At 39.1% G+C, this 26953-nt stretch overlaps 1 protein-coding gene across 4 annotated transcripts; it reads left to right on the top strand.

Annotated features, from left to right (window-relative positions):
• The first annotated feature begins 63 nt into the window (after positions 1-63).
• ATG4C (autophagy related 4C cysteine peptidase) lies at positions 64-26872 on the top strand. Of its 4 annotated transcripts, XM_056355684.1 has the most exons (13): positions 86-200; positions 853-960; positions 2129-2324; positions 3696-3826; positions 5106-5189; positions 5833-6066; positions 9184-9514; positions 11449-11519; positions 12808-12944; positions 16632-16710; positions 17382-17458; positions 21742-21861; positions 25604-26872. In XM_056355684.1, exons 4-13 carry the CDS (start codon positions 3751-3753, stop codon positions 25772-25774), a joined length of 1380 nt encoding a protein of 459 aa, XP_056211659.1. In that variant the 5' UTR covers positions 86-200; positions 853-960; positions 2129-2324; positions 3696-3750; the 3' UTR covers positions 25775-26872. The 4 variants fall into 4 exon arrangements, with proteins under 4 accessions (XP_056211658.1, XP_056211659.1, XP_056211660.1 ...); XM_056355685.1 differs by lacking the exon at positions 2129-2324 and having other exon boundaries at positions 9421-9514; XM_056355682.1 differs by lacking the exon at positions 2129-2324.
• Positions 26873-26953: the final 81 nt, after the last annotated feature.

Here is a 26953-nt window from a genome sequence, read left to right as displayed (position 1 = left end):
CCCGCCTCCTCAGGCGGCGGCCGGCGCCCGCCCTCGCGCCGGCCTACAGCCCCCAGCGTGCCCCGCGCGGGCCCGCCACCGCGCTCGGCCCGCTCCCGCAGCGGCGCCCGCCGGGAGCTGTAGTTCCGCGTCGTTCCCTCACGGCTGAAGCCCCGGGAGGCCGCTCCTGGGCCGGCTGCGCCACGGAGCTCACCGGGCGGGTAAGCAGCGGCCTCATCGCCTTCTGGCCGCCGGCGGCGGGGCGCCGTGCGAGCGGCTCCTCCACACCCCCCTCCCGGAGGGCCGCGGCGGCGGCGCGAGCTGGGGAGCGTTACCCGCCCGCCGCCCCGTGAGGCTCCGTGAGGGGAGCGCGGTGCGCAGGGGGCAGCGCTGCCCGGGAGCGCGGCCCGCGGCGCCGGGCGGGACGAAACGCCTCAGTGGCGGCGGCGAGGAGGCGGCCGGTGGCGGGCGGGCAGGGCCCGGGGCTCTCCCGCGTGCCCCTCGCCGGGAGGGGTGAAGCACGGGTGGGTGGCCCTGCTTGTGCCGCCGGCGGGCGGCCGCGGTACCGGCGCTGCAGCGGGTTGGCGGGAGAACGGGGCCGCCGAGCGGGCCCCCGGCGGCTGCTGACAAAGCCCGCGGGAGCCGGTGGGAGCGCACAAAGCGCTGCCGCCCGCCGGGAGCTGGGGGGCGAACGGGCGGACAGAGCGGCGTCTGCTCCGCCCGCAGCGCTTCCTCGGGTTTAAATGCTGGATGGGCGAAAGGTGCCGTCTTTGCTACAGAATTTTAAAAAAGGAAAAAAAAAAAAAAAGGCTGTGTTTTTTCACCTGCCTTTTAGAAAGTGTTATTTCTATCTGTCTTAATGTGTGTTTACAGCTGGAAAGGGGTACCTCCTTAAAAATGACCCCTTGGCATTATCCTCTGTCAGGGACTTCTCTGTGGGATTTGCTGACTGTCACCGCTGCTAGTTCAGTTTCTTCCCAGGTAGGAAAAAAAAGTGAAGGGGGTCTTCATTCTTAATTAATAAAGACAGTCACATTTAGACTTCATTCATTCCCATCACTGCAGTTTCATTAGGTTGTTCTTGCGTTGTTAATGAAAACAAACTAATTCTGTTGTTAGGGGGGGTTTCCATGGCTAGTAACAAACTGTCAGCTTGCTGCCATCATCCCCCAGCAGACAGTGATGACAGCTCTGAGAGGACAGGTCTCTTTTCCTTACAGGTGTGTCTTGCCACTCTCTGAAGTAACATTGTCCTAGTAATGTACATTCTAGGTAACTTCTTAAATGAGGCAGCTTCAGTATAAAGCCGTTAGCTTTAGATTTAATAATGGGGGTTGCATTGTGCCTTTTGGGCTTCAATCTGTATTCCCTGTGACATTCTCCTGATGCTGTTCCATTAATTTCAGCGCAGCTATTACTGATGCCTTCTTACGTTGATGGGAAGAGCCCGCATTTTTTCAGTAGAATAAATGTGCCCATTTTGTGTTAGCATTCTTCTTGGGAGTCCTTTTCACATCTTTAGTATAATGCTTGGGAAGAACAGTAACTGGATGAAAGAAAGATGTGCTGGGATGACCGTTGTCTTTTAAAGGAAAATGAGCTTCTTTCTCATTTCAATAATTTTTTCTTCCGGCCATTTCAGAAGGGTAGAGTTTATTTCATTTCTAATTTTAGCCAGAGGGAGCTTTTGTAGGTATTGGCTTTTAAGGCAATCAGTGGCCTCTGCATAAATGACTGTCACTGATTGATCATGTGAAGACAGGCCGGACCAAACACATGTCCTGAAGAAGTTCATCTTACCAGCTTTGCCATCCAGAGTCAGTGATACAGTCAGTCTGTCTTTTTCTTTTTTTCCCTGAAGAAAAGGAAGGGAAAAAAGGCAGGAAATTAAAATCTAACCGTAAACTGTCTTTTTTCTTCCTTGCCTTACAAAACCTTAACACAAGGCTAATCATAGTAAGGTTGTAGCCATTTGTTGTTTTCATTAGCTAAAAAATGTCATCGTCCCCCGTGTTTGTGAGCTTGCATGGCCTCTTGTTCATCAAAAAGCTGTTGACAGATTTTGATGAAATAATGCAATGAAATAGCGGGAAAACATGCTGGGTGTGGCTTGGGCAGTAGACCACTGCTTTCCTTGCCCTACCTACAGATCCCAGAAACAGTGTGGCTGTGCATGTACCCTCAGGCTCCGAAGACATTGGCACCCTGACGTCATCGCACTCTCTTCGATTACACTGTCAGTGGCTGGGTTTTACTTAAAATATGCCACCCATAGAGAGAAGTAACATGGTTTAGAATTCATCCTGCTTTTGATCCCAATTCAATGGAGAATAATGCATGGAAAGGTAAATACAGTTCTAGATTCTCCTTTTAAAGTAAGGAGGTTATGTGTAGCGTCAGTGATGGCGTATGCTCCTGATCCAAGTTTGTTAATTAAATGGGATGGTTTGCTTTTGTTCGTGTCATCATCTGATGTTATCAGAACTTAGCTAAAAATTCAGTGAAGGTTGCACTGATGTACCACTATTGATCAACTTTTGATGTCCCACAAGATCTCCCATTGCAGCAGTAGCTTGTAATTTTTCATCTATCTGTGCAAGGGTTTGAGCTACCAAACAGCATCAAGAAAACCTCCAGTATCTGCTCTTTTAAAGTGAACCGTTGACAGAATACATGCAGTGAAGGAAGCTCTATTACTTAATAGCAAACTCCCTGTTACAAATGGTGCAGATGGACTACAAAGGGTTTTCTCAGATTTCTTAGAAACAGAGATAAAGGTAGTATATATTCTTTCTGTATTATTACCAGTCTAGGTTGCTTCTAAGGTGAAGTCCATCTTATTATGCAGTTTAGAGTCAGTAAAAATGCATTCCCTTCCACTCGTCCCCTTGAAAAATTTATAAGCAGTTTTTACAGAATTCATCTGCAATGTAGTGGCTCTTGCCACCATTTTACCACTCGTAATACCGCTGTACTGCTGTAGACAGCACAAATCAGAAAAGAGCCCTTTTTGCACTGCAATTAATAATTAGAAGAGATATAAAGTAAACACGGATTTTATAACAGTATTCTAATAATCTTTTCATGTTACCTTTCTAGCAAGTTAATTCTGTACAAAATTATGTCACTTACTACACGTTTTCAGTGCTACACATTTTCTGCTTTGCACATGTACACAGCACATCTTGCACTTTGTCTTGCAATTCCTTCAATGCCTGTAAACTTTGGCTTAGAAAATTCTTGATTAGATATCTTGAGGCAATAAACAAGATTTGTTTATTGGTGCTCAGAACCCCTGATGGGGGTGGGGGAGGGAAGTGCTTATTGTATTCTATTCAGCAGAAGAGAATAGCATCTCTTCTATTTAGTGAAAAGCGTGGTATCTCTTCATTTCACTGCCAATTAGAATGAGTGTACTTGTATGCCAGCACAGGTTATATGCTCTAGATCAGTTTGTTGAGCAATAGAGCTGTTGGAGAACATTATATTTTATTTAGCTTTGTGTAGTAATTTTATTGGTGTATATTTGGAATTAAATTATTTTATTAGTTATTCATGGAACATGTGATTGCTTCTCTGTCCCTGGTAGTGGAGGATTCTGCAAGTTCATTACCGTTTCTAGTCATGTTAGGCTTAAGTACCTGTGTGCTCTGGTGGTGATACTGTACCCTGTGTTCTCAGTGCCCATAGATCTGTTTATGTTTTTGTTTTTACAGTAGCAGAATTAAATGACTTGCAAGACAGCGATGGCTTTTTCTCTAGAATTTGAATATGGAGGCCACAGGGACAGATGAAGTAGAAAAGATAAAATCAAAGTTTATGTCTGCATGGCACAACATGAAATACAGTAAGTGAAACAGTGTATGGTAAGATCCTGTCTCCATTGAAATGAACGGAATTTTTCTTGTTGACATGAGTGGGATCATGACTCAGAAACTTAACTAATACCAATAATAAAAATGCAATAAGATTCTTGAAACCGTTTTTACTCCGATAATATGAGCAGCCTGAGTAAACAAACTTTTAATTTTTCAACTAGATTTGCATAATTTCTTTTAAAATTACGTATTTTGAAAACAGTAAATAGATTATGTAAATGACACTGGATTTGCTTAGGCTTTTAAACAGGGATAAAATGGAATCATCTGCGCAAAGATTTTTTTATTTTTATATGTACTTTTCTGGAAAAAATAGGATGGTCTGTGAAATACAAACTGCTGAAGAGTCTACTTCACACACTTGAGTAACGTACTTTTCCACAGTTGAACATCAGTAATTTGTTTATAAGCGAACAAATTTTCAAGTGTGCCCTTTACTAATCTGTCCTTAACCTTAGTTCTTCTAGTTTCCCTCTGGGACTGAGTTTGCTCAGATTTACCACCAGGTTTCTGATAAATTTGTTAATTCTCATAACAGCCTTGGAGATGTCTGGCAAGACAAAAAGATACTTTTTCTTCTACTTTCTTTAAGGCTACCATGTGGCTGAAGGGGAATAGTATTCATTACACCCTATATGTGAAAGGAAAAAGTTAAGAAACTCTGGGTTTAGGATGTGAAAGACCATAGGATTTAGACTTAAGTGAAAAAGCTACTGCCTGGGGACACTGTCAAAACCTAAAAGCAGAATTCTGGCCCTTTGATATTGTACAGCATATTGTACTACCCCTTTTGTGTCTGAAATCTGCAATTTAATTTTGTGGTGTTTAATTAATCCTATGGGAAGAGCAGTACTTCATGCATTTTCACTGGTCATATGTGAAGCCTATTTTATGTTACAGGAGTCAGAAGCCTCACAGAATCGAACTATGCAGTAATGAATTCACAGTGGAGACAAAGCAACTTAAGCTCAGCCTTAGGATTTCTGCATCCTAACAATTTCTGCATAGCAGTGCCATTGTATTAATATTGAAACATTCGTATATGGGTAACATTGTTACTGTTAAACCAGAACTCTATAATCTGTGATCTATAGAACTATTAAACTTTTATGAAAGCAAACCCCAATTTCAGTACATTTTCTTTATATTCCCCTTTCAAGGGTTACCTTTGGCTTAACCAGATGCTATTAGCATTCCTGTTTGGAATACTTCAGTCACAGATGTGTATTTGTTTTGTACCTATTTTAGGTTGGGTGTTGAAAACAAAAACTTACTTCAGTAGAAACTCCCCGGTCTTTCTGCTGGGAAAATGTTACCACTTCAAAACTGATGGTACGTACATAGCACTTAACTCATTCTAATCTTACTTGGCAGGAGCTCTGTGGATATATTTTTAATCTTCTAGAAAGTCTGTCATTGCCAGTTACTGAATTCAAAACGTAACTATGAAAAGCTCAGAAAATACTCATTTAAATATCCATACCGCCACTAATGCGACCCATCCTAACCTGCTTTATTCAGATTTTACACTGAAGTCTTGTTCTTCCTGTATTAGTGCTGTAATTTGCACTTTATTTACCTATCAATTTGAGATTTTCTTTCTAAAAGCTCCTGATTGAAATACTGACAATACCTGTACAAAGAGTCACTACACCAATGCCTTTGATACCATTTTCCAGTGTGCATTTTTTTTAAGAATCTATTTGACCATTTATGTTTAGGTGAGTTAAGTGATTGCTTACTTGCAAGGCAATGATTCTGTTGGCACAGTAGTGCTGGCTGCATTGCGTCCCCCCCATCTGGCACATTTCTGTTGTGTTTGCCTTCCATTTTTCCTTTCTTTTATTTGAAGTGATTGTTATTTTTTGCAAGTTTTCTCAGTTTTTCTAATAGAACAGTTGTATGGGTTTTACTTTCCTTCTAATAACAGGAGCATTGTATCAAGTTGTAACTTCAGTTGTGCTTTGCCTTACAGAATCTGGTGAACTCTCTACAGATGGGTCCAATTTTGATAAAATCAACACAGAGATTTCAGGAAATGTTGAGGAGTTCCGTAAAGATTTTATTTCTAGAATCTGGCTGACCTACAGAGAGGAATTTCCTCAGATAAAGGGGTCTGTGTTAACAACAGACTGTGGTTGGGGTTGCACTCTGAGAACTGGTCAAATGCTGCTGGCTCAAGGACTTATGCTTCATTTTCTTGGTAGAGGTAAGTTTTGAGGGAAGATCTCAGTGTTCAGCATGATAAGCATGGCCATTCTGTGGAGAGTGTGATGGTCTTTATGTAGCCCAATTCGAAAGTACAAGCTCATTTTGAGTCTGGACTCCTTAATAATATTGGAATTGTTACAATGCATCAGAGCAGTGATCTAGCTGTCCTACTCTTCCATTTCTGTAAAAGGAAATACCAAAGCATGCCAGAGGAAGAGACTGGGAACTCCACAGATGCTAACTGTGAAGTAAAACACTACAAAAATGTGTGATCCCGTACCTGAGTATTGTTATTTTCCATGCAAGTGTCCAATTCTCTTGAAACTTACTCATTTCTTGAACTCAGGGTGTGGAAATGAGTTCCACAGCACATAGCTGTGGGCTATGGCAAAAGTGATGTTCTTTTAGCAGTTTTAAAATTGTACATTATTCAATTTCTTCTAGTATTAATGTATTGAGTTAATAGAAGGATTCTAATCTAACTTCAATACATCATTCTTTGTGTTGAAATTTTCAGTATTTCAGTTCCTCCCTCCCCCCCTGCATGTACTTACAGAGGAACTTCCCTTTTTTATCGCTGTCTAGCTCAAAATACTCTCTGTCACAGCTGTTTGAAAGAGGTAGCTTTAAGAGACTTGGAACACTTATTGCTTTCAAAGGCTAGGCGTGCGTGTCCTCCCTATTCCTCCAAGCTGAGCCATGTCCTGCATAGAGATATTTTTGTTTCTCATTAGCCACCTTTTCTTTCCACCTTCTTCTCAATCCCTTCCATAAATCTACCACATTGCCCCTTTCAAACAATTGGTCGTGTCCTCTATCACCACTGCTTATTGTCAAAATGATCCAAGACATGGACCTGAAGCCACCCAGGCATGTTAGTTAGAGAGAATACAGTGTATTGTTTACTCAGCCATTTGCTGGATCCCAGGAATACTTTAGGATAAGATATTTCTGAAAGCCTGTTTTGATAATTCTTTGTACTGTGCATTTATGATGTAAGCTGTGAACATAGTCCCAAACCAGCTGCATCACAAAGTTGTCTTTCTTGGCAGTGTGAGGACCGAACTGTCAGATTGCCTTACTGAATGTTCCTTTTGTGGTGGATACTTAAGTCATAAAACGTTCATTATCCCTTTCAACTGACGGCAAATATCAAGACATATGAAAATACTTCCGCTGAGAACAGAAATCTCTTGAATGTAACTTTTGTTATACATACATTTAAAAAAATTGAAAATCTGATCAGAAGACTACCTGTGAGTAGGAATGTGTAATGGCTCGTTCTAAAGTAACCCCAAACAAAAAACCCCCTGGTTTATATCTTTAAAATCTATGGTTACAAAAAATTCCTTGCACTGTCCCCCATGCATCCTAATCTGGAAAGTGATGTGGTGATTCTGGAGTGCTAGTGTTTCTATGGCAGTCCAAATGTATAGGAAGAAGGAATATGTATGGTCTTTCTGGACTACTTTCCTCATCACCTAGTCTTCTGACAGCTGGTGAATTATCTTTTGAAAAGCTTTTTATGAGGTCTGGGTAGCTTTTGAAACATAGTTAAGTGTTTACATTAAGTTTTTCATCGCTGTTTACTCTTTTCCCAGAGATGTTTTCATTATAGTTTAATGGTATTGTTTCTGTTACAAAGCAAAACTTGACTGCAGTTATGAGCTGGAATACTTACACTTCCACTGCTACGTGGAATGTTCTAGATATTGCTGAATGATGTTGTAAATGAGTTTTTATTTTAAATATTAAGGTGCTTCTAAGTTTTACTTTGAAGTGCCTGTACTTAAGACACTTGACTTAAATGCAAAGGAATAGCAAGGCCTGTGATGTTACATTGAGCTTATGCATGCGTCTGCCTGGGTCTGCAATGAAAAATTAACACGAGGTTTCACAGAGGGGTGCCGCTCGTGGTAAGAGGCATTGATACAAGGTGGTTGTCACACTGTAGTAAGAGTGGGTGGCATGGATTATGGCCATCACCAGCAATACTTGTGACATTACTGGAGCCTTAAGTTTTTTTAGATTTTAGAATTAAAATATCGTTGCCTCTGTGCTTCCTCTTTGTTTCTCAAAGACTTTTACATAGGTACTTCAGTAGGAGCTAGGAGGGCTGCAGTTCTTGCGCCCTGTCAGAAAAGTAATTACTGCCTCTCAGTGCTGTAATGGCGGCTTTCTGACCCTCCAGGAGCTTACCCAAATCTGGCTCACTGAGCAAAAGCACTTCTTCTGTAGGGGTTTGTTCCTTGCTTGCACATGGCAGCCTTCCCCTTCAGGGATGTTTGTTGTAGACCTTCAGGATACATTCTGATCTAAACAGTATGTTCGCTGTGGTCCAAGCAAGGAACACATGCTTTGTGTTGCAAGTAGTTGTTTGAACTTGTGGGAGAGACTTTCAGTCATCTGACAAGGGAAGCATTTCTGTTCTCTAGATATGCTGAACCACCATTATGCTGTAAGAGGAACGTGGTGTGTAGGCTGCATTGTTAGAGAAACCTTTAACTAGAAATGCAGACTGTAGATACTACGCTGAATAATATTTAAACAAGTTTGTCTTGTAATCGAGGCAAAGAATTCACAAATCTAGTGAATAAATAAATGTCTATTTTTCTGCTGATCTGCATTGGCATTTTGCCAGGAAGAAGTGTTTGTTTTTTCATGAATAATTCCTCAGGTTTGCCTATATTTTTTTAATAACTGACAAACCAGAAGAATTAAAAACAACTTTTGAAACGTCTTGTTTGACACAGATAAAACTTTTTTTTAGATGGTACCAAATAGCTAACTTTTTTGTAACCTGTGCCTTGTAATCAGGTATATCTTATATGTTTGACTGGGATCGTGGAGTCTGACCTCTATCTCGGATAATATAAATTGCTAACAAATGTACCACTGTTAGTATTTCATTTCACCTATCATTCAGCAGAAAATAAAAGCAAATTATACTCCACTCGAATTAGTTGTTTACATTTTAACACTGACATTTGCATCTCCATATGTAAAATATATATTATTGGTTTGAGGAACATGGGGGAGAAAGGCACATGCTTTGGTAAGTGTACCAAAACGTTAATGCTAAGCCTAATACGCATCTTAAACTTTCTTGCTGCAGCCTGGGTCTGGCCAGATGCATTGGACATTGACAATTCAGATTCTGAATCATGGACAGCCCATACAGTGAAAAAGCTGACAGCATCCTTTGAAGCATCACTTACGGCAGAAAGAGAACCCAAAATCCTGTCAAATCATCATCAGGGAACATTAAAGAGAAACTGTGATGACAATGAAATGAGAAATGAAGTTTATCATAGAAAAATAATTTCTTGGTTTGGTGACTTTCCACTGGCAGCTTTTGGCTTACATCAGCTAATAGAATATGGAAAGAAGTCTGGAAAAATTGCTGGAGACTGGTACGGACCTGCAGTTGTTGCACACATTTTAAGGTAAAAATACCTTTATTCTTTGTTGTTACCGTGCCTTACACATTACAGGAGAAGCATTTCAAAGTGTCATGAGATTGCTTCGGCTTAATTGAGCATCTAACTGTTCATTACTAGCTTTGTAAAATGTCCATATTAGTAGCAATTCTAGAGATTTTTCACAGGCAGGAAGGGAAATAGCAGTAGGTGCAGGGATTGAACTCTGAGCTTTTATCCAATCTTATTTCAGGAAAAAACCTACATTCCTGTTTTCCTGTATTTTGGGCAGTAGAAGTGCCAAGTATCTCTCCCAGACCTAGGCTTTTAAGTAGAGCTGCATTTAATGAAATGTTCTAAAAACTAACCACACTTTCAACCTTGGAACATGCATAACATTATAGATTATTTTTTTTATATATACTGTAACCTGGGGGCTGTAATGTACTGATAGTGTAATGAAATGTCAGAGCTAAAATTGATGTTTTCAGCATTTCTTTGCACACATCAAATTCTTGTGAAACTGTAAATGTATGGGACTATTAATATTATAATTATATCACAGTAAAAGTAAAAGGACTGTGACATTCAGTGTGGTTAGAAAAAAGTCGAAAGTCAAATTTCTCCATACTGTCTGCCTTTATAAGCCATTTCTTTGAATATTGCTGATTTTTTTTGTTTTGGTTTGTTTTTAATAGCCTTATAAGCTTATGTTCACAGTGGATTCCAGTTTACCTATAAACGGCATCACTAATACATTTTTTAAGTAGCAGAAGCTGAAGTTCATACATTTATACATACATGTGAATAGAAAAATTTGATTTTTAGTATAAAAGTATATTAATCTTAAGTGAACCTGTACTGAAATAGTCAGGTGTATCTGTGTGCATACCTGCAAGTGCATGCAGTGATGTGAGAGGTTAGCATTATTTATGTTTTCTTCTGATTTTTTCTGATGATAGAAACTGTCAGAATTCTTTTTGCCTACTTTAAATTGCAGTAGCCTGTTTACATAATGGGAGCAGGGGGGCATGTGGTCCAGAACAAACCCACTGGTAATTTCCAGCACTGCAAAGGTTTCCTTTCCTAGGCCTCTTTTCTTTCTTACAGCAGTGCTAACAATGTATAGCTCGCTCATAACTTGAGAATGACTGTATTAAACGATTCCTCAAAATATACTGTGAAATAAAGGGATAGTGACCATTTAATGCAAGCGTGTATTGAAGTCAAAGGCTAATCTTCTATTTTGAACAGTTTAATTTCTTTACAAATGTTGTCCTTGATTGATGATCATGCTTCAGACTATCGACATATATTTTCCTTTAGTTTTTAGGCCCGTTACTCTTATTCTTTTGAGGATAGCCTAATATAGCAATTATCTTTTTGAAAATTTTGGTGAAACCTTACAGGTTTTTATGTGTTAGCCTTTATTTTCATAGACATGAGATGCTAATTTGTGGGTAGATAAATGAAGTCAATTAAAGAGATCTATTGAGTTGAAAATATTTCTGTCAGCAAATTTAGCCTTTATTATCTCAATATACATGACAGAAAATTGTTATAAACAGAAGAATTAGGTAGTGAATATGAATTTCAGTGTAAGTTAATGTGTTTCTTTGGGCTTTTTTATGTGGTTTTCATTGTTTCTTCTAAATAATCAGATATTGTCATCTTTGCTTGGTAACAACATGTTGCCATATTACATTGGATACCAAGATCCAGTGTTGAGAAACAAACACACACCCACTCCCCAACCCATCTGTATTTATCAGGAATGGAACGTGTCTTGAATTAAGAAAACCCACCAACCGCCACCACAAAAAAATGGCAAAATAAACAAAAAAAACCCCCAAACCACAATTATAACCAACCTGTTTCTAAAAATCTAATAATTTATGTTTACTTACTGTTAATGTCTTTAAAATCAGAGATTAGTTAAATACTTTTGTCTTTCTACTTAGAAAAGCTGTTGAAGAAGCCAGAGACCCTGAGCTACAAGGAGTTACAGTCTATGTTGCTCAGGATTGTACAGGTAAATGTGGTTATGTGGATTTTTGCAAACATTTTAGATGCTTTCCGTGACTTTCAGTAAGCACTTAATAGTAGAGCTCTAACAGAAAAAAATAAACAGACAAAGGAGTTTTTGATCTATGTAGATGTTTGTTCTCTTTGAGAATCAGGTATCACAACTTGAAAGCTTCGTACATTGCTTGTTGAAATTGCTGATTGAAATGAGAGTTCAATCACTTTTCAAATACTTCAGTTCAGTTACATTTGTCAGTTACATTTTATTTGTCTTCTGCCTCATGGGATTCTTTATGACTTTTACTGATTTTTCTAGTGGAAAAAAACCATTGCACCAGTCTCTTAGACTAGTTAGAAGTCATTTTCGCTTGGAGTTCAAAGATGTGAGCAGGATAGTTAACCCGAGTCAGTGGTAACCTTTCTTCTGCTCCAGCATGGCATTTTAAATAATCAATAACGGGCAGAGGAGCTTAGAGCGCTGGATATTCAGGAGCAGAAAATGATGACAAGATAAACTAAGTGTGTGGTGAAACTTTACACTGATGACTATAGTCTTTCAAATCGAAGCACAATGTATTACTTCAGTAGCCATGTTTAGCTGCCAGAAATTTTAGTTATGTCATAACTGATCTTGGGATAGGACAGACGAGACCGACATCCCGGGGTAATCAATCAAACTAGATTTAAAGAGACACTGCTTAATCATACACTACAAACCAGTTTTGCCTGACGTACAATGACAGTGGAAACTTAAAATTCTATTAGTTTTTTGCTTCTTTGTCCTGGTGATGATTTTTACATCTCTCTTAGTTTGGAGGGAATAAGCAATAATACTACATTAAGTTTTTTCACTCATTTTCAAGGACTGTGCAATGTTAACTTTAGACAGTGAACTTGAGTATTTGTTAAAATCAATCATTGTCTTTTTTCTTTAAAAGCATAGATGTTTGTGTTACTGGTAGGCTTTCAAGTTTTAAATTACTCCTTTTAGAAGAAGTTTATATGAAGTAAATAAATATTTATTGGCTTTCTCCTAACCTACCCCTTCTGCACTTCCTTGGCAATGTATCTTATGTCAGCAGCAGATTACCATTCTATGAAATACTGCTGAAAATGAGGAGGCATAACACTGTTTTTCATCAGTCACCCAGGAGTTGTGTTTCAGGAGGACAGTCCGTTTTTGAAGGACTGCAGTTTTAGTTTGTCAGACTAAGTGATGACATGTTGTAGGTGTGTCTTTGCAAAAGCTAGCAGTTCTGTTTTAAATATGAATATTTCTGTGTGTCTCCTTTCAGTCTACAGTTCAGATGTTATTGACAGACAGTGTTCTTGTATGGGTTCTGGAAAAGCAGACACAAAAGCTGTAATTATATTAGTTCCTGTGAGACTCGGTGGAGAGAGAACAAACATGGACTACTTAGAGTTTGTAAAGGTATGAAATGAGAGTTCAATCACTTTTCAAATACTAGCACGAGGTGATATGAAAAGCGACTTCATGATGGTAATCTTCTACCTATTAAATGCGTGGTGGTGATTTTACAGTTGAAGGTTGTAAAGTTTGACTTTACAGATTTTAAATTTCCCTATTACAAGATCAGACATAATTGCAGAGCACATGATGTCCCTTGGTAAAGCAGTGATAACTGTCCTACTCCTAAAGTAGCTACCTGAAAAGACATTAATGCAGTGGCTGAAATTACAAACGGTAATTTAGTTACATATGCTATTAGAGTTGTGCTATAGTAAGTATCAGACAGCATTTAAAAATATAAATATACCAAATTCCTTATTCCGTTTCTTAATTTCTTAAATGTCAAATGGTTTAAGGTTGTTGCTTGTTTGTTCTTCCCATTTTCTTTTGTCTTTTTCTTCCCTTAAAGAGAGAGGATAGAATTTTTTGATCTCTTTAGTCACAACTTTGGGCGGTTTTCCAGTATCTGGACATTAGGATGAATGTTTCTAAGGACAGTGATGCAGGAATAGCAAGCAGTTACCACAAATAAAAAGAAACTGGAAAAAAAGTAAAACTCAAGGAGAAAGCAGGGGGAAGGAAGGCCTTTGATGTCCTCTTTTCTTCCCTTCCCCCCCCATCCCCCCACCGCACCCACAGCAGAGGTTCTGCATATGGTACTACTACCTGAAGATGTACTGTCATCCTGCCTCTTGAGCACAAGAATACATCTCTTAAGAGATTGTTCTCTTAGCCCTGCTGCTTTATCATTTTCCATGATGCTGTTTATCTGTCTTGGTTTAATTTTTCAAAATACCACAATGTAGTAGCATGAACAAAATCTTAAGTCTGTAACATCTTTGGGGTTTTTTTTTTGTTCTGTTTCACTTTGGGGTTTTTTGGTGCCTGTCTCTTCTCTGTAAAATTTAAGAAAAATACTTGGGTCTCTTTTAATGGCATGGGGAGATCAAGAGATGAAGCCTTTTATTTAAGTGATGGAGCTATTAAATTATTTTTCTTTCCCGATTCTTTTCCTTGTATTTTCAGACAGTTGTTTTTGGAAAAGTTTTAGTTCTTTTCTGATTAATTCTGACACAGTTAAGACAAGCCTGTTGTCTCAGGCGTGATCTACAGCAACCTAACTTTACTTTCAATGTTAACTGCAGAAAAGCCTTTGAGTCAGTCAGGTCCAGGAAGACACACAGCGCCTCTGTTTGTAAGCTAACAAACAGTTGCTTCTGCAACTTTCATAAGGCTTTCTCAGTGACTCCAGTTCTTTAATACTGGCTTTCACTATTGACAGGTATCTATGTCTAGTTTTACCCTGCAGAGGTTTTCTCAGTTTAGCTCTCAAACACACTCTTTGGGCAGTGTGAAATACATTTGCGTGGCAGTGGGTTTCACAGCACAGTCACGTTATCTAAGCTTGCCTGGTACAACTGGCTTTACTGGGGCGATTTCTGCTGCTCATTTACCAAGCCCGGTACTGCCTTTTGCAGTCTGTTATAATGGAGACTGTGATGGAGAGAGATGGAAGCAATGGAGAGGGCTTTCAATTGCATATATTTGTCACTTCAATCTCTATCTTGACTATTCAAAAGAAGCGACTAAATTTCTTGGGGTCTGGATTTAAGTTAAAAATGCAGATTTTAGAATGTAGTACAAGAGGTAATTTTTACAAAGGATTTTATATTTATGGATGAAAATTGATAAATTTTTTATAATTCACTTTTACAAGAAAATTCCCATAGATTAAACAGTTAGTCATTACTCTAAGCAGCTCTGCTCCCTTTCTGTTTCAAAGGCAGAGGATGTGTCCTTAGCTGTTACAGCCTTTGCCTCTGATCTGCCTTAATGGTCTGTAATGCTCAGCCATTGAGGAGCGTTTTTTAAAAAAGCCTTCTCATTCATATTTTAAATAAGAAGTACTTTCTCTTAACCTGTATAAACCATGCTGAAGTTGACTTTATTAGCATCTCAGGTGAGGAGTACAACAGGTTTTGTTATGTTACATTATCATTGTCTAAGCAGAGAAAGTTTTATCTTGAGAACCTTTGGTCTTATTAGTACACTAAATATTAATCATTTTGTTGAGAGCAGTTTTCCCTGCTTATACAGTGATAATGTAACGGTTATACTTTTAATGGTTGATCTCTTAGAGGAGAGGATATAGATACGACTGCCAGCTGATGGAGATTTCACTTTAGCTCAGCTGATAATCTTCCCAGTTTGGGCCACTATCCAAGTTTTTGGACCCAATGCTTGCCTAGTGCTACAGGAACACCACTGTGATTTATGGACGTTTAAAGGCTGTTCCGTTTTCAGAGTGTTTAATGGTCTTGGGCTTCAATTGCATTAGAACAGTTGGGCTCAGCTTTCCAAAGTGCTCAATGTTGGCAAAATTCAGCTCCCACTGGAGCTGGTGGGATAACTAATGGAGAACTGTGTTAAGCCAAGACTGAATATTCACAAATCCTAATGAGCCCTGTTAAGTAACAAAACCTCACAAAAGCGAGAAGAGTAGAAATACGTTGAGGGGAGAGGGAGGGAAGGTTCTTTCCTTCCATTTCTTTGCTAGGTACTTTTAATAGAGAGATGATCAAGGGTGATTTCTTTGGTGTCTGTTGTCTGTGACTGCATCCAGAGCTTGTGGGGGACAGAGGAATTTCAGTCAGGTAAACTACTGACATGTTCTTACCTTGGTAAAATTGCATGTATTACAGGTCAATCCTTCTCCCCGGCACTACAAGGTATATCGATAAAATCAGCATTTTATTACGTAATGATAAATCTGCTAGGTTTGTGTGCTAGCACAGGCACGGGGATTACAGAACCCAACTCTTTTCAACCCGAATGAACAGAAATATGCTGGCAGCACTGGTGTGACTGTAGCCCACGGCTGATATGCCAGCTTTCTGTCCATAGCGGCTCCTAGCTTTGCCATGGGTAGAGGGGTATCTTTCTTTACACTTCCAGACTGAAACGATTCCTGTATTTCACCCCATGTCCCTCTTTAAATCCTATTAGGTGTATTTGTAATGTCTCTTTCTCAAAGCGGCTACATACTGATGGTTCTGATTCCTCTACCCTCACAGTCAACATCCAGTAAGATTTATGGGGCTTGTCTGTTGGGTGTCTGTCTCTCCTCCCATGTTTTGGGCTCTTGTTTTTAGAGCTTTATCTTGTAATTACTCTTGCTTCAACTGGCATTTCTCCCTATGATGTAAAAGTTCATGCTCTAGACAGACTTCTACATTTGAATGCAAAAAGAAGAGGGCCCTCAGGGCCACAGAATGTAGATGTATATGAACTCTGTAAATCTGAACGCTTTGATGCCTTTTGACCAAGCAACCTGTGCTCAGCTTGTATGACATCATGTTTTGTCTCCTCCTCAAAAATGATACTGCCAGTTCTCTCAATCTATGGGCATCCCATGAAAAGGGAGGACTTTCTCTGGAATTTGTGGTGGTATGTTTTCACTTTGATCAGTTGTAAGCCTCTAAAAATTGAGTCAAGGCCCAGAAAGTCATGAATTCAGTCTTAAAAAAAAGAAAATAAAAGAAAAAAAGCTGTTTGCCTGAAAACAGTAAAGGGAGAGCAAAGATTTTAATTCAGTTTAATACTTACTCTGTTTAACACTGTCCTAATTATTTAATGTTCTTGTTGTAGGGAATTTTAAGCCTTGAGTATTGTGTTGGTATTATTGGTGGCAAACCCAAGCAGTCGTATTACTTTGCTGGATTTCAAGGTTAGTGTTTTAATACGTTATGTCTCTCCAATATTTTTCTTTAAGAGTTAGGAAGTTAATATCGAACCAGTGGGAAATAGCATGATTAAAATAGCAAAATGAGTACCTTATTAATTCATCATATCTACCCAAGTCCAGTCATTTGTCATTTACTCCATATGGTAATTGGATTCTGTAAAATGTACATTTAATTTCCGTTGTTGCATAAACAAGGCATAATTTATCTGTTTCACCAAACTTCAGGAGCGTTTGCTGTTACTATCTGGCAGTTCTTATTTACATATTTACTTTTTACTAGTTTAAGTGGTGTTAGTTGATGCTTAAATGACAAGCAATATATTCTTCCTGTCAGGATGAAGTAGCACAATACATTTTTCATATGCAAACTCCAGAATATAATTGTGTGTTTGTAAAAGTAATTTTATCACCCAAAATTAAATGACAGTCTCATCACTTTATAAAAATTCTGCTTATACAAGCATATTTGATTATGCAAAAGTTAATCTGTCCTGCAAAAACCTATGCTTCAGTCAATGAATATCAGCCTGGCAAGCGGTTACTTGCTGGCTTTTTTTTTTTTTTTTTCAGCTGCTCTGCATAGAAATTGGATTGTAAGCAGTGTAATAATAAGGTGTTTTTTGAATTACTTGTCTTCTGTTTTGTCCTTGTAGATGACAGTTTGATTTACATGGATCCTCATTACTGCCAATCTTTTGTAGATGTCAGCATAAAGGATTTCCCTCTTGAGGTAGTATGGATATAGACCTGGCACTGTTTTCTTCCCATATGAATCAAACACTAATTATTTAGAGATGTTCTGGCTAGCTGCATCTTTATGGTTTTACAGTTACATGTTATTTATCAAAGTCCTGCCCTTCTTTATAGGCCTATAATCAACAAAAATGACCAGAGGTTAAAAACTCAATATGGGGTTTTAATTTTTACCTTATTAATCTTTGTCTGTTTCTTCTTTATGATCAGAAAACCTCAAAAATAGATGATCATTCAAAGTATTTTTCCATCAAAGAAAACAGGCAATATTTGCAGATTTTAAACCGGAGTTATTTGGATTTGGCTTTGTTAGTTTGTCTTTTTGGTCATTTTTATTTTATTTTTTTAAAATTCAAGTTGCAGTCAACATCATGGAGAGAATTTACTGTAGTATTCAATAATAGAAGCCTGTTATCTGTTTGGAACCAGAATTCCTGCAGGTTTACTTGCTGCTGCTTTACTCAGAAATTCATCCTGTTTCTATACTGGAGTAGGTGGTTATCATTTTAATTGTAACTTTTGCTCCTGATGACTTTGCAGGTCACTTTTTCTGTCTTCATAGAAGTAGAAATTTTTGAGGCTTACCGGTGAGGTTTGTGCTTGACTAGATGAATTTTACTCAAGTCTTCTGAACTGTTCCTTTTAACGAGTTTTATTATTATTTTTAGTCAAGCTGGTTTTATGGAATAGCAGTTTCCAAGAAACTGACAGGTCTGAAAGTGTAGGTGCTGCATTTGTTCTTTCTTTGCCCCCAACCCCTTTCTAGGCCATGCGTTTCTGGGTTCATGTAGATGCAGTGGATGCATCTTTTTGGGCTGTGCCTACGTCTTTGAAATCATACTTGGCTTTTTTTACAGTGGTGTTTTCCCTTTCCTTTAACCTGTTGCCAAATAACTTGAATTGACAATAGATAAAGCTAAAGGAGATTATTAAAGAACTCAATTTACATGTGCCATGGGAAAACATGACCGGTTGCAGAAGTAAGTGTTCAATAGCAACAGTACTCACAGTAGGAAGTACTCAGCCGCATCCATACAAACTCTCTTCTATCCAACTTCCACGTGAACTTCCAGTCTCCTTGGAGCAATTGTTCATTCAATGTAGAAACACTCTCTGGGTGCATGCACTGGTTAGGACAGCATCAACTGCTGGAGAAGAGTTGGTTAGTTACTAGTAGTGGTTCCTCATGCCACTGTGCTCTGTGAAGTTAAATACTCCTAAATGTGGAAACACAGCTTAAGAAACAATGTATCACATTTAAATAAGGAAGAATATATATTTATCTCCACCACCTCTAAAATACTAGCTGCTCAATGTAGAGTTCTTGAAGGTTCACAGGAAAGTCCCGTAGATCGTGGGAGTGAGTCATACACAACTCAGTCTCACACCTGAGGAACTGAGTAGGTGATCTTAAATCGACTATTTACACTTGGAATGTAAGTCAAATGGTGTGTAATGAAGTCGTGTATCTTCATGGCTTCTATTTTGTAGAGCAGCTAAGAATTAACTTAAACTGGGAACAGTGGAGTGGACTGCAATGGTCCTGTCTATTGGCATCATGAAAAGAAAGAATTGCTAACATATCTTGAAGTTGACCGCAATACTTTAATCAGAATACCATCAAATAGTATTTAGGAAAAGTACTTAAATATGTCGAAGCACTTAACACAGGGCTAATGTCAAATCCTGGGGCCCACTTAAAGCAAACACTACATATTTTTCAGTATTTATACTTAACAAGATGCTTTAATTAGCGGGACATATAATATAGAAGTGAATATAGAAAACTAGAAGATTCCAAATTAAAAAAAGGAACATAGCAGAAAAATGTATCAGAAAATACCCTAGACAGAGTTTCATTATTTTTAGAGATGGCTTTAGTTTTACCCTGTTGAGGTATTTGGAAGAAGAGTTAGCGAGTCCCAGCTCTACCTATTTGTATTGTGGCCGCAGCCAGGGATGATAACCAAGGTCCTTGCCCCTTTGTGCTAATAACTGTAGTAAAATACAGTGCCTTCTCTGAGGATTTTACAGTTTAATTGGGAAAGTCAGACAAAAGATGGGAAGGGCACAGAGAAGCGGAGCTCAAGTGACTTCCTTAAGGGTCACACTGCAGCTCAGTGTCCAAGCTACAAAAAATGCACTTCTTTTTGGTTTCTGTTCCCATGACTAATCCTCCAGATCATGCTGCAGACTGGCATCAATATGAATTTCCAAATAATAATAATAATGAGGTTTTAAAATGTATTTTGAATGTACGCAAGCTGGCAGTTTGGCTTGATCGCAACCTAATGCTTTTCTGCAGACAGAAAATATATTGGAATTTAATGCTTAGTGCATTTAATAGTATTATATCTTTGTCCAGAAATGTCAAAAGTAAACAGAAATTGCTTTCTTAGTGTGGATAGTTGCTTGTTAGATTTATCTGTAGGGAGTATTTTCAAAATTGACAAATTGTCCAGAATAAGTTGGAAATCAATCCACTCTGTATTGGCTTCCAGAATCCATTTGTTTGGAGGAGTGGAAAAAAAAAAGAAAAAGAAGTCTACCCACTTCTCTTTGTTTACGGTGATTTGTGTAGCATTAAGACTGCTGCCCTGAACAGTACAGCACAACTGTAGTTGCAGTGTTGTTGCCGAAATGTGGTATGTAAGGCAGGGTTCGATTTATATATTTGATGACTCAGGAATGAATTTTCAAAATATAATTTCTGCATCTAAAATTTGAACAGAATTAGGAGAAAAAATGGTGACTAAAATCAGTCTTGTAGAAATAGAACTTCTTATTTTCTGCTTCTGTTATTTAGCAGAGGTTTAATAGAAATACTGAGGTTTGTAATCACAAGTAAAGAATTATATACTTCAATATATAAAACTATTACACTGACAGGCACGCTCAGATTAGGTAACTAGTGCTGTCATCTTCTGCAGATCGACTTTTCTGATTGGCAAAAAAAAAAAAAAAAAGACAAAAGCAGTTTCTAATACACAGGCTGCTTGATGTTTGGTGTCAGGGGTTGCTGTTGCTACAGTCAGGTGAGATCGTAACAGTTGGTAGTTACCCTTCATAGAGGAAGCACAGCGGTGTTGGTGAGAAATCTGCGTTGCTCTGTCCTGGTGTTCCTGTGGTGGTAGTAAGCTGTCCTGGCTCTGTGCTGAGCAGCGGTGCCAGAGGAGCTGGGAGCTGTGCACAGCTGACATGGAGCTGTGAAAGGCAATAGCACGGCATATTCACTGGGGAAGTTCATGAAAAACAAAATCTGCATGTTAGTACAGCGGTATCTCTGTTGCAGAGTGGTGCAGACGAGGCGTGTTAGCGTTTGTTACTGAGCAGCTGTAGCAGGATTGCTAGTGATTTAATAGAGGTAGGGTGGACGGGCTAGTCCTGCATGCTGGAAGCACAATAAAGAGGACAACCTTTGAGAGACAGTCAGGGGTGATGAAATAATTTCAGTTATTAAACAGTGAGCTTCACCAAAACTACAGTTCCTGTAACAAATAAGCACAGGATCAGCGGAAAGCATACACTTACCTTTTCTCTCATAAACTGGGAATGAAGAGACTGGGAAAGGGGTTTTGTATTTGTTTGCTTTTTCTTAGAGCATGGCTGCTGATAGTATCGGATTGCTGCACTGTCAGAGCATCATCTGTCATGAAAAGAGATTTCACGTTAGGAAAGAAGCATTTATAAAGCACAGCATGTTGTTTGGTTTTTTCCTACTTGTGGATCAGTGTTACCTAGCTTTGCTTCTGTGGGTTTTGCAGGGTTTTTAACCCGTTTCATTTACTAAAGGAAAATGCATGAGGTTGGTTTATTCCATTATGTCTCTTTTACAGAGACTGGGGGAGGGAGAGGGTCAATGGGCGGTGGTAGTAAAGCAGTAATTGTAAGATAGTGCAAAAGCTGTTACAAATTCAATTTGCAGAAGAGCGTTCACCTCCTCTGCCTTGGGAATATTCATAAAGTACTGCTCTGAGCGGCAGACCTTTGACAGATTTCAAACTAACATGGTGGCGCGCGGAAGTTTGGTATATACAGCGTAAACAGCAGGAGGTTTTATACATGTGAAGAAGAGTGGAATTACTTGAATGTTTGGGGGTGGAGGGGGGAGAAATTACTTGGAAGGTGTGTGCTGGGTTTTAATTCAAGCAATACGGGGGATTGTATGTTAAAGCTGTTGGTGGGAAAAAGTAAATGCATTGGTCTGCACCATTCTAACCGTAACTGTGTATTTCATGTTTTTAATCGTGAAACTTGCAGTCATTCCACTGTCCTTCTCCCAAAAAGATGTCATTCAAAAAAATGGATCCGAGCTGCACGATAGGATTTTATTGTAGAACGGTACAGGACTTCGAGAAGGCATCTGAAGAAATCACCAAGGTGGGTGTCGACCTTACCAAATCGATCCCTCAAGCCAGCATGGCATGCGTGTGCTGCGTAGGGATAAGGGCTGAGAATCAGCTTCGCTCTTCTAAACAGACACAGCCCTCGGTATTTTATTGCCGCTTTTACAATCGTGAGAAACCGAGCCCGTTGGGCGATGGCGGGGTGGCCGGTGGCGGCGTGGCGCGCCCGCCAGGTGGCGCTGTTGAAATGGGAATGTCCGGCAGGCGCCGCGCTGCCGGCGGGGCCGCCCAGCCCAAGGCAGCGCCCGGGCTTCGGCAGCAGCGCTGGAGGCCGGGGAGCGGGCCTTGCCCAGCTGATCTGGTGCTGCCCCTCCGCTTGAAAAACACTGCGAGGGGTTCCTTCAGGTCCAAGCGTAACTGGGGTTTTTTTCTGCCTTGATTAGTACAGCATGCGAGTGTATGAAATACAGCGTTGTTAAGAGGTTGTGTTGGCCGTGGCAGCAAATAACTGCATTTTGTGATTTAAAAAAATAGTCTGTGAAAGGTTGCAGCGGCAGCAGAAGATGGTCACGTATTTAATATTCTAACCACAGTAGTTATCACAGCAGCACAAAGAATTAAATGTTTGCAGCATTCTGAACGTCCTGTTAAGTGGTATTAGTATTATAGCCAACAAAGGATTCTTAAACTTAATAGTGTATATAATCTCTCATAGGTATTGATTGATGCTGAAGTTGTTTCTTTGGTTCTTACACACAGAAGTGGAAAATAGATTTAAAGGAGCAGAAGTTCCTAAGCAACAGATATACGGGAAGTTTAAATAGTGAAGTTTCTATTCTTCCGTGATTTCCTGTTCTATCATATATAAGAAAGAGTGTAACAACATGATAAAAAAACCCTAATTACAAAATTGGTCATATTGGAAGTTCTCTCTCTCTTTTTTCCCCCCTTCTCTCTTTTCTTTCAAGTTTGGGATTAAGTACGTATCTTTTTCTGCACATATGTTGTGAAAATACTCATGGCTAATCTAAGTCTTGGAGCTGGTATCCTGGTACTTTAGACAGAAATTATTTAATATTAGTGAAATTATTTTATATAAATATATTTCAGGCACAATAAGTATGAAAACAGAGGAAAGTTTTGGTACAAATACAGTGCGAGAAATATTCTATAATCTTTCAGTCCTTCCTTCACATGCTTTGGTTTTTCTTGCTCTTCCATTATTTTTCCCTTTGTTTGCAATTTGAGTGCAGTGACTCTTGAACTGCAAAGCACAGTACACTCCCAGTGTGCCCTACGTAGGCTAGACTAAAAAAATCCAGGTTCTCACTGCTTTTGTGGGCAATAAGAGGTGGAAGAAAAAAACCTACCTTTTATTATTTGAGGATAAACCTTATGAGCCATATATTCAGTAATAGAGAAATTAGGGCATTGAAATCAAAGGCCCAAATGGAGTGACTGATGAAACTCCATCCAAATTGCATTCAAGTTACCCTTTGCTTCTGTACTGCCTAGTTAGGCAGCTATTGTTAAGTAGTTTAATAATACCTGGAATTCAATAGCTGATAGATCAGGGAGACCTGGAAACACATCCAGACTTGAGAAGGATGGATTTACTGACTGGCTGTAGTCCTAGTTCTGTTTTGCACTTCCAGCACAAATACCGAGCAGGCACAGCAGTTTGTCTGGCTTCTCCACACCATGTGGCAGAGCCGAGAGGTCAGCAAGAAGCTCTGGCCTTGCACAGCCCCTGGGACGGCTCTGCCTTTCCCTGGCCACAGCCTCTGCAGCTACTTTACATTGTTAGTTAACTGGTACCAGGCTTGTCTTGCTGCTAATGCAGTGAGTTGTTTCCCTATCAAAACCCATGACAGCAAATAAATAATCCACTTGGGCTACAACTGCATTTGCCTGTTTGTAGCCCAGGTTCTCAGCAGAAATGAAAAGTTCTCTGGACTGATGGAGTGTTGAACTTGGATGTAGTTCAGCACAAAGAATTAATCGTTGCAGCAACAACAGTGGCAGTCTGGGTCTAACACTGAAATACTAAAAAATATTGATGTTTATTGAGAAACTTCTCTGTAGAAATCATTGCAGTGGTATCTAAAGAACTTTAATATTCTTTAGAGTTTCAAACTCATCTGTGATCACTAAGTGTGATGTAGCATGATAGTAATTACGGTAACCTTAACCAAGTTCCACTCGACTCTTGTTTAGGCATTTGCCTGTCTATCCAGTTTGTGTTCTGTATTTAGTGTTTCATCCTCTCCCTTAGTACACAGAGAGGTGTTACCTGTACCTGCAGGGAGGGAGGTGTCAGGGGAAGTTGAACACAGACAATGGCAGTAGAACTGCAGGTGTATTTCTGTCCTGATTTGGAGGGACCGTCTTTAAAGGTGCGATGGTTGTTGGGCACCGTGCGTCCCCTGAGATGCAGTGTTCCAAGGAGTCTTCTGTGGGAAACTTGGAATTCGGAGCTGGCCTAAGTCCATCCATCCACTCACAGACCAGCAAACAGCCTTCGTGCGGCTATCAATTTCTCTTCCTACTAAGGCAGCTTGTATCCAGCCCCTGGAGTTGGAAGGGTTTGCATCCAATTATCTAGTCTTCTCAAGAAACAAAGCATTTGTATGTCTTACAAACTTTTTACTTTCTAGCGCTCATTTGTTACTCTTCTTTTGCTTTTGCCTATTAATGTGTGCATGTCTCTCCTATAGCTTTTTACTTTTTTACCCAGGTTTCACATTAAAGTAGCCAAATGCAATTAAAATAGACAAGAATAAAGTGGAAAATTTCAGACCACAGTAAAAATCACGGATTTTGTTATGATTGATTATTTTTTTTAAAACATCCCCTCAGCCCCAACTCTCCTTTTTAAAATAGTTCTTACTGTTTAAAGATCTATTTAGGGGTTTTTTACTGTATTAGATTAATTGTTCTCATGAAATTATGTTTAGTGATATTAGTTCCACACAGGATATACATCTAGGCTAACGTAATTCTGCATGTTACTGCATGACTGTGCTGTTTTTTCAAAGCAGGTAAGAAATTTTAAAAAAGTAAAAAAAATAACCCCCCCAAAACAATTAAGTGTCCAAATCAGCCTGGAAGGGTGAAATGTCTTTCAGTATTTGGCAGATTTTTATCTGCTATTAAAGGTATTTCGCTGATCTGTTTTTCAGTATCTGTCTTTCCCCACCAGCCACTTTTACATGCTCAGTTTTTAGATTTATAAACGTAGAGTTTTGGCACTCTGGTTACTACAGCCTGCTACTGTTGTCAGTCTGTTTTGAGCCATATGCTCTCGATTGGCTTATTGACATAGATGTAGGTGTTAAACTTTTAATAAAAACATTGATTTTCATACATGCTGATTCTACGCTAGAAATATCTCCCTGAGATGCTTAGTTGCCGCAGAATTCATACCTGTGCTTGAGAAGAGTGTTACAGCCGTTAACTATTTTGTAGGGGTTTTTATCTTCCTACAAGAGCTCCAGCTGCACTGAAACAGACAGCACACAGAGGTGATCTGTATGGAACGAGAAGCAGGGTTAGGCATAAAATTACCAGCTACCTGAAGAAGAAATGGAAATAAATGAATGGTTAACGGGAGGAAGGAACATTTAGATTGTGCAATGCTTATGTTTGAATATGATGATAATACAAATTTAAAAATGCGTTTTTTATTTCGCAGTCATCATCAGATAAGTATCACTACTTACTGTATTTCTTTGTTTCCAATTAATATTTTCTCTGGTGCGTGTTTTACATTGTAGATGCTGAAGTCTTCATCTAAAGAGAAATATCCCTTGTTTACTTTTGTAAAGGGTCATTCTAGAGACTATGACTTTGCTTCCAGTCCACTCCATGAAGAAAATGACCTTTTCTCTGAGGATGAAAAGAAAAGATTAAAAAGATTTAGTACAGAGGAGTTTGTCTTGCTTTAAGGACATTTTACACAAGATTATTGGCAGCTGTCCAGGAGAACACTTGCCTTTTCAAAAATAAAAAAAATGTGTCCTCCTCTCCAAAAAAGGCAAGCTTGCGCTGAAATTGGTCTATTTTCATAAAGATAATGTTTTATATGTTAATAGTCTTTAAAATGTCATTTATAAATGTACTTACTAATTATTTTTGTTCACTACTAGTTGGAGGAGTTTAATGTCACGTTGTGCTAGTGAAGATGGAGGGCATTGTTTAGAGCCAGGTATGCTGAAATGTGCCTCTGTCGTGGTCTTGCCCTCTTAAAAAGCTTGGCCAGTCCCTAAAGCCTGACTTGTGACCCTGATGTCATGTCAGCCCAGGACAAACTCCAAGCAGAGGCTGCCAGATGCCTGTGGGGTTTGTGTCGTGGACACATATCCATAGGTTTTGAGACCATGTTTCTGTCTGTAAGCAAAATTTGAGTTCTGTATTCATGTGGTAAGGGTAGAACGCTACTCCGTCTTGCTACGTAAGCCCCAATAGTAGTTAATGCTGTAATCGTGACACACATCCCGAGCAGCACAGTGTAAGAAAGATAAGTTTGATATATCAGTAGTAATTGTCAGTTGCAGTACTGATACAATTATATAGGCTGAATTGTGAGTTAAGATACTATTTAGCAGTATGATTTTATAATGGTTTCTCATTAAGCTTGCTTTGGAGCCTTAATATGAGGAGTGAAGATAAAGTATTACCTTTCTCCACAATTTTTAAAGGTTATACTATTAATATTAACTGCAACCAATCAAAGCAGCTGAAGACAATTATTAGAAGAGAGCGGTGTTTGTTTCCTGTTTCAACTACTATAATGTTGAGGCTTCTCTCCTATTAGGGCAGCTTTTAAATCAACGCAAATGGGGGAGCGGATGTTAAAAATTCTGGGCTGTGATTATTTTTTTTTATATATACGTTATTACTGTACAAATGATTATTTGATGGTGTGTGTTCTCAGATTGCAAACAAATGTACATAAGTAGTTTCATGTTTTAACAAAGTAAATGCAATATTTAAAATACGTATTAACACTGCTTGGAAAATAAAAAAGGTGGGAAAACATTAAATGCATGTGCCTTTTATATTAATATTAGATCCTCTAAGAGTGAATATAATCCTGCATCTAAAACAATATTGTAAGGTGTGAA

This window comes from Falco biarmicus, chromosome 11 (assembly GCF_023638135.1).
Source record: "Falco biarmicus isolate bFalBia1 chromosome 11, bFalBia1.pri, whole genome shotgun sequence".
NCBI classification, from domain to species: Eukaryota; Metazoa; Chordata; class Aves; order Falconiformes; family Falconidae; genus Falco; species Falco biarmicus.
The sequence above is the reverse complement of the archived record's forward strand: the minus strand, read 5'-3'. Positions and strand labels throughout refer to the sequence as shown.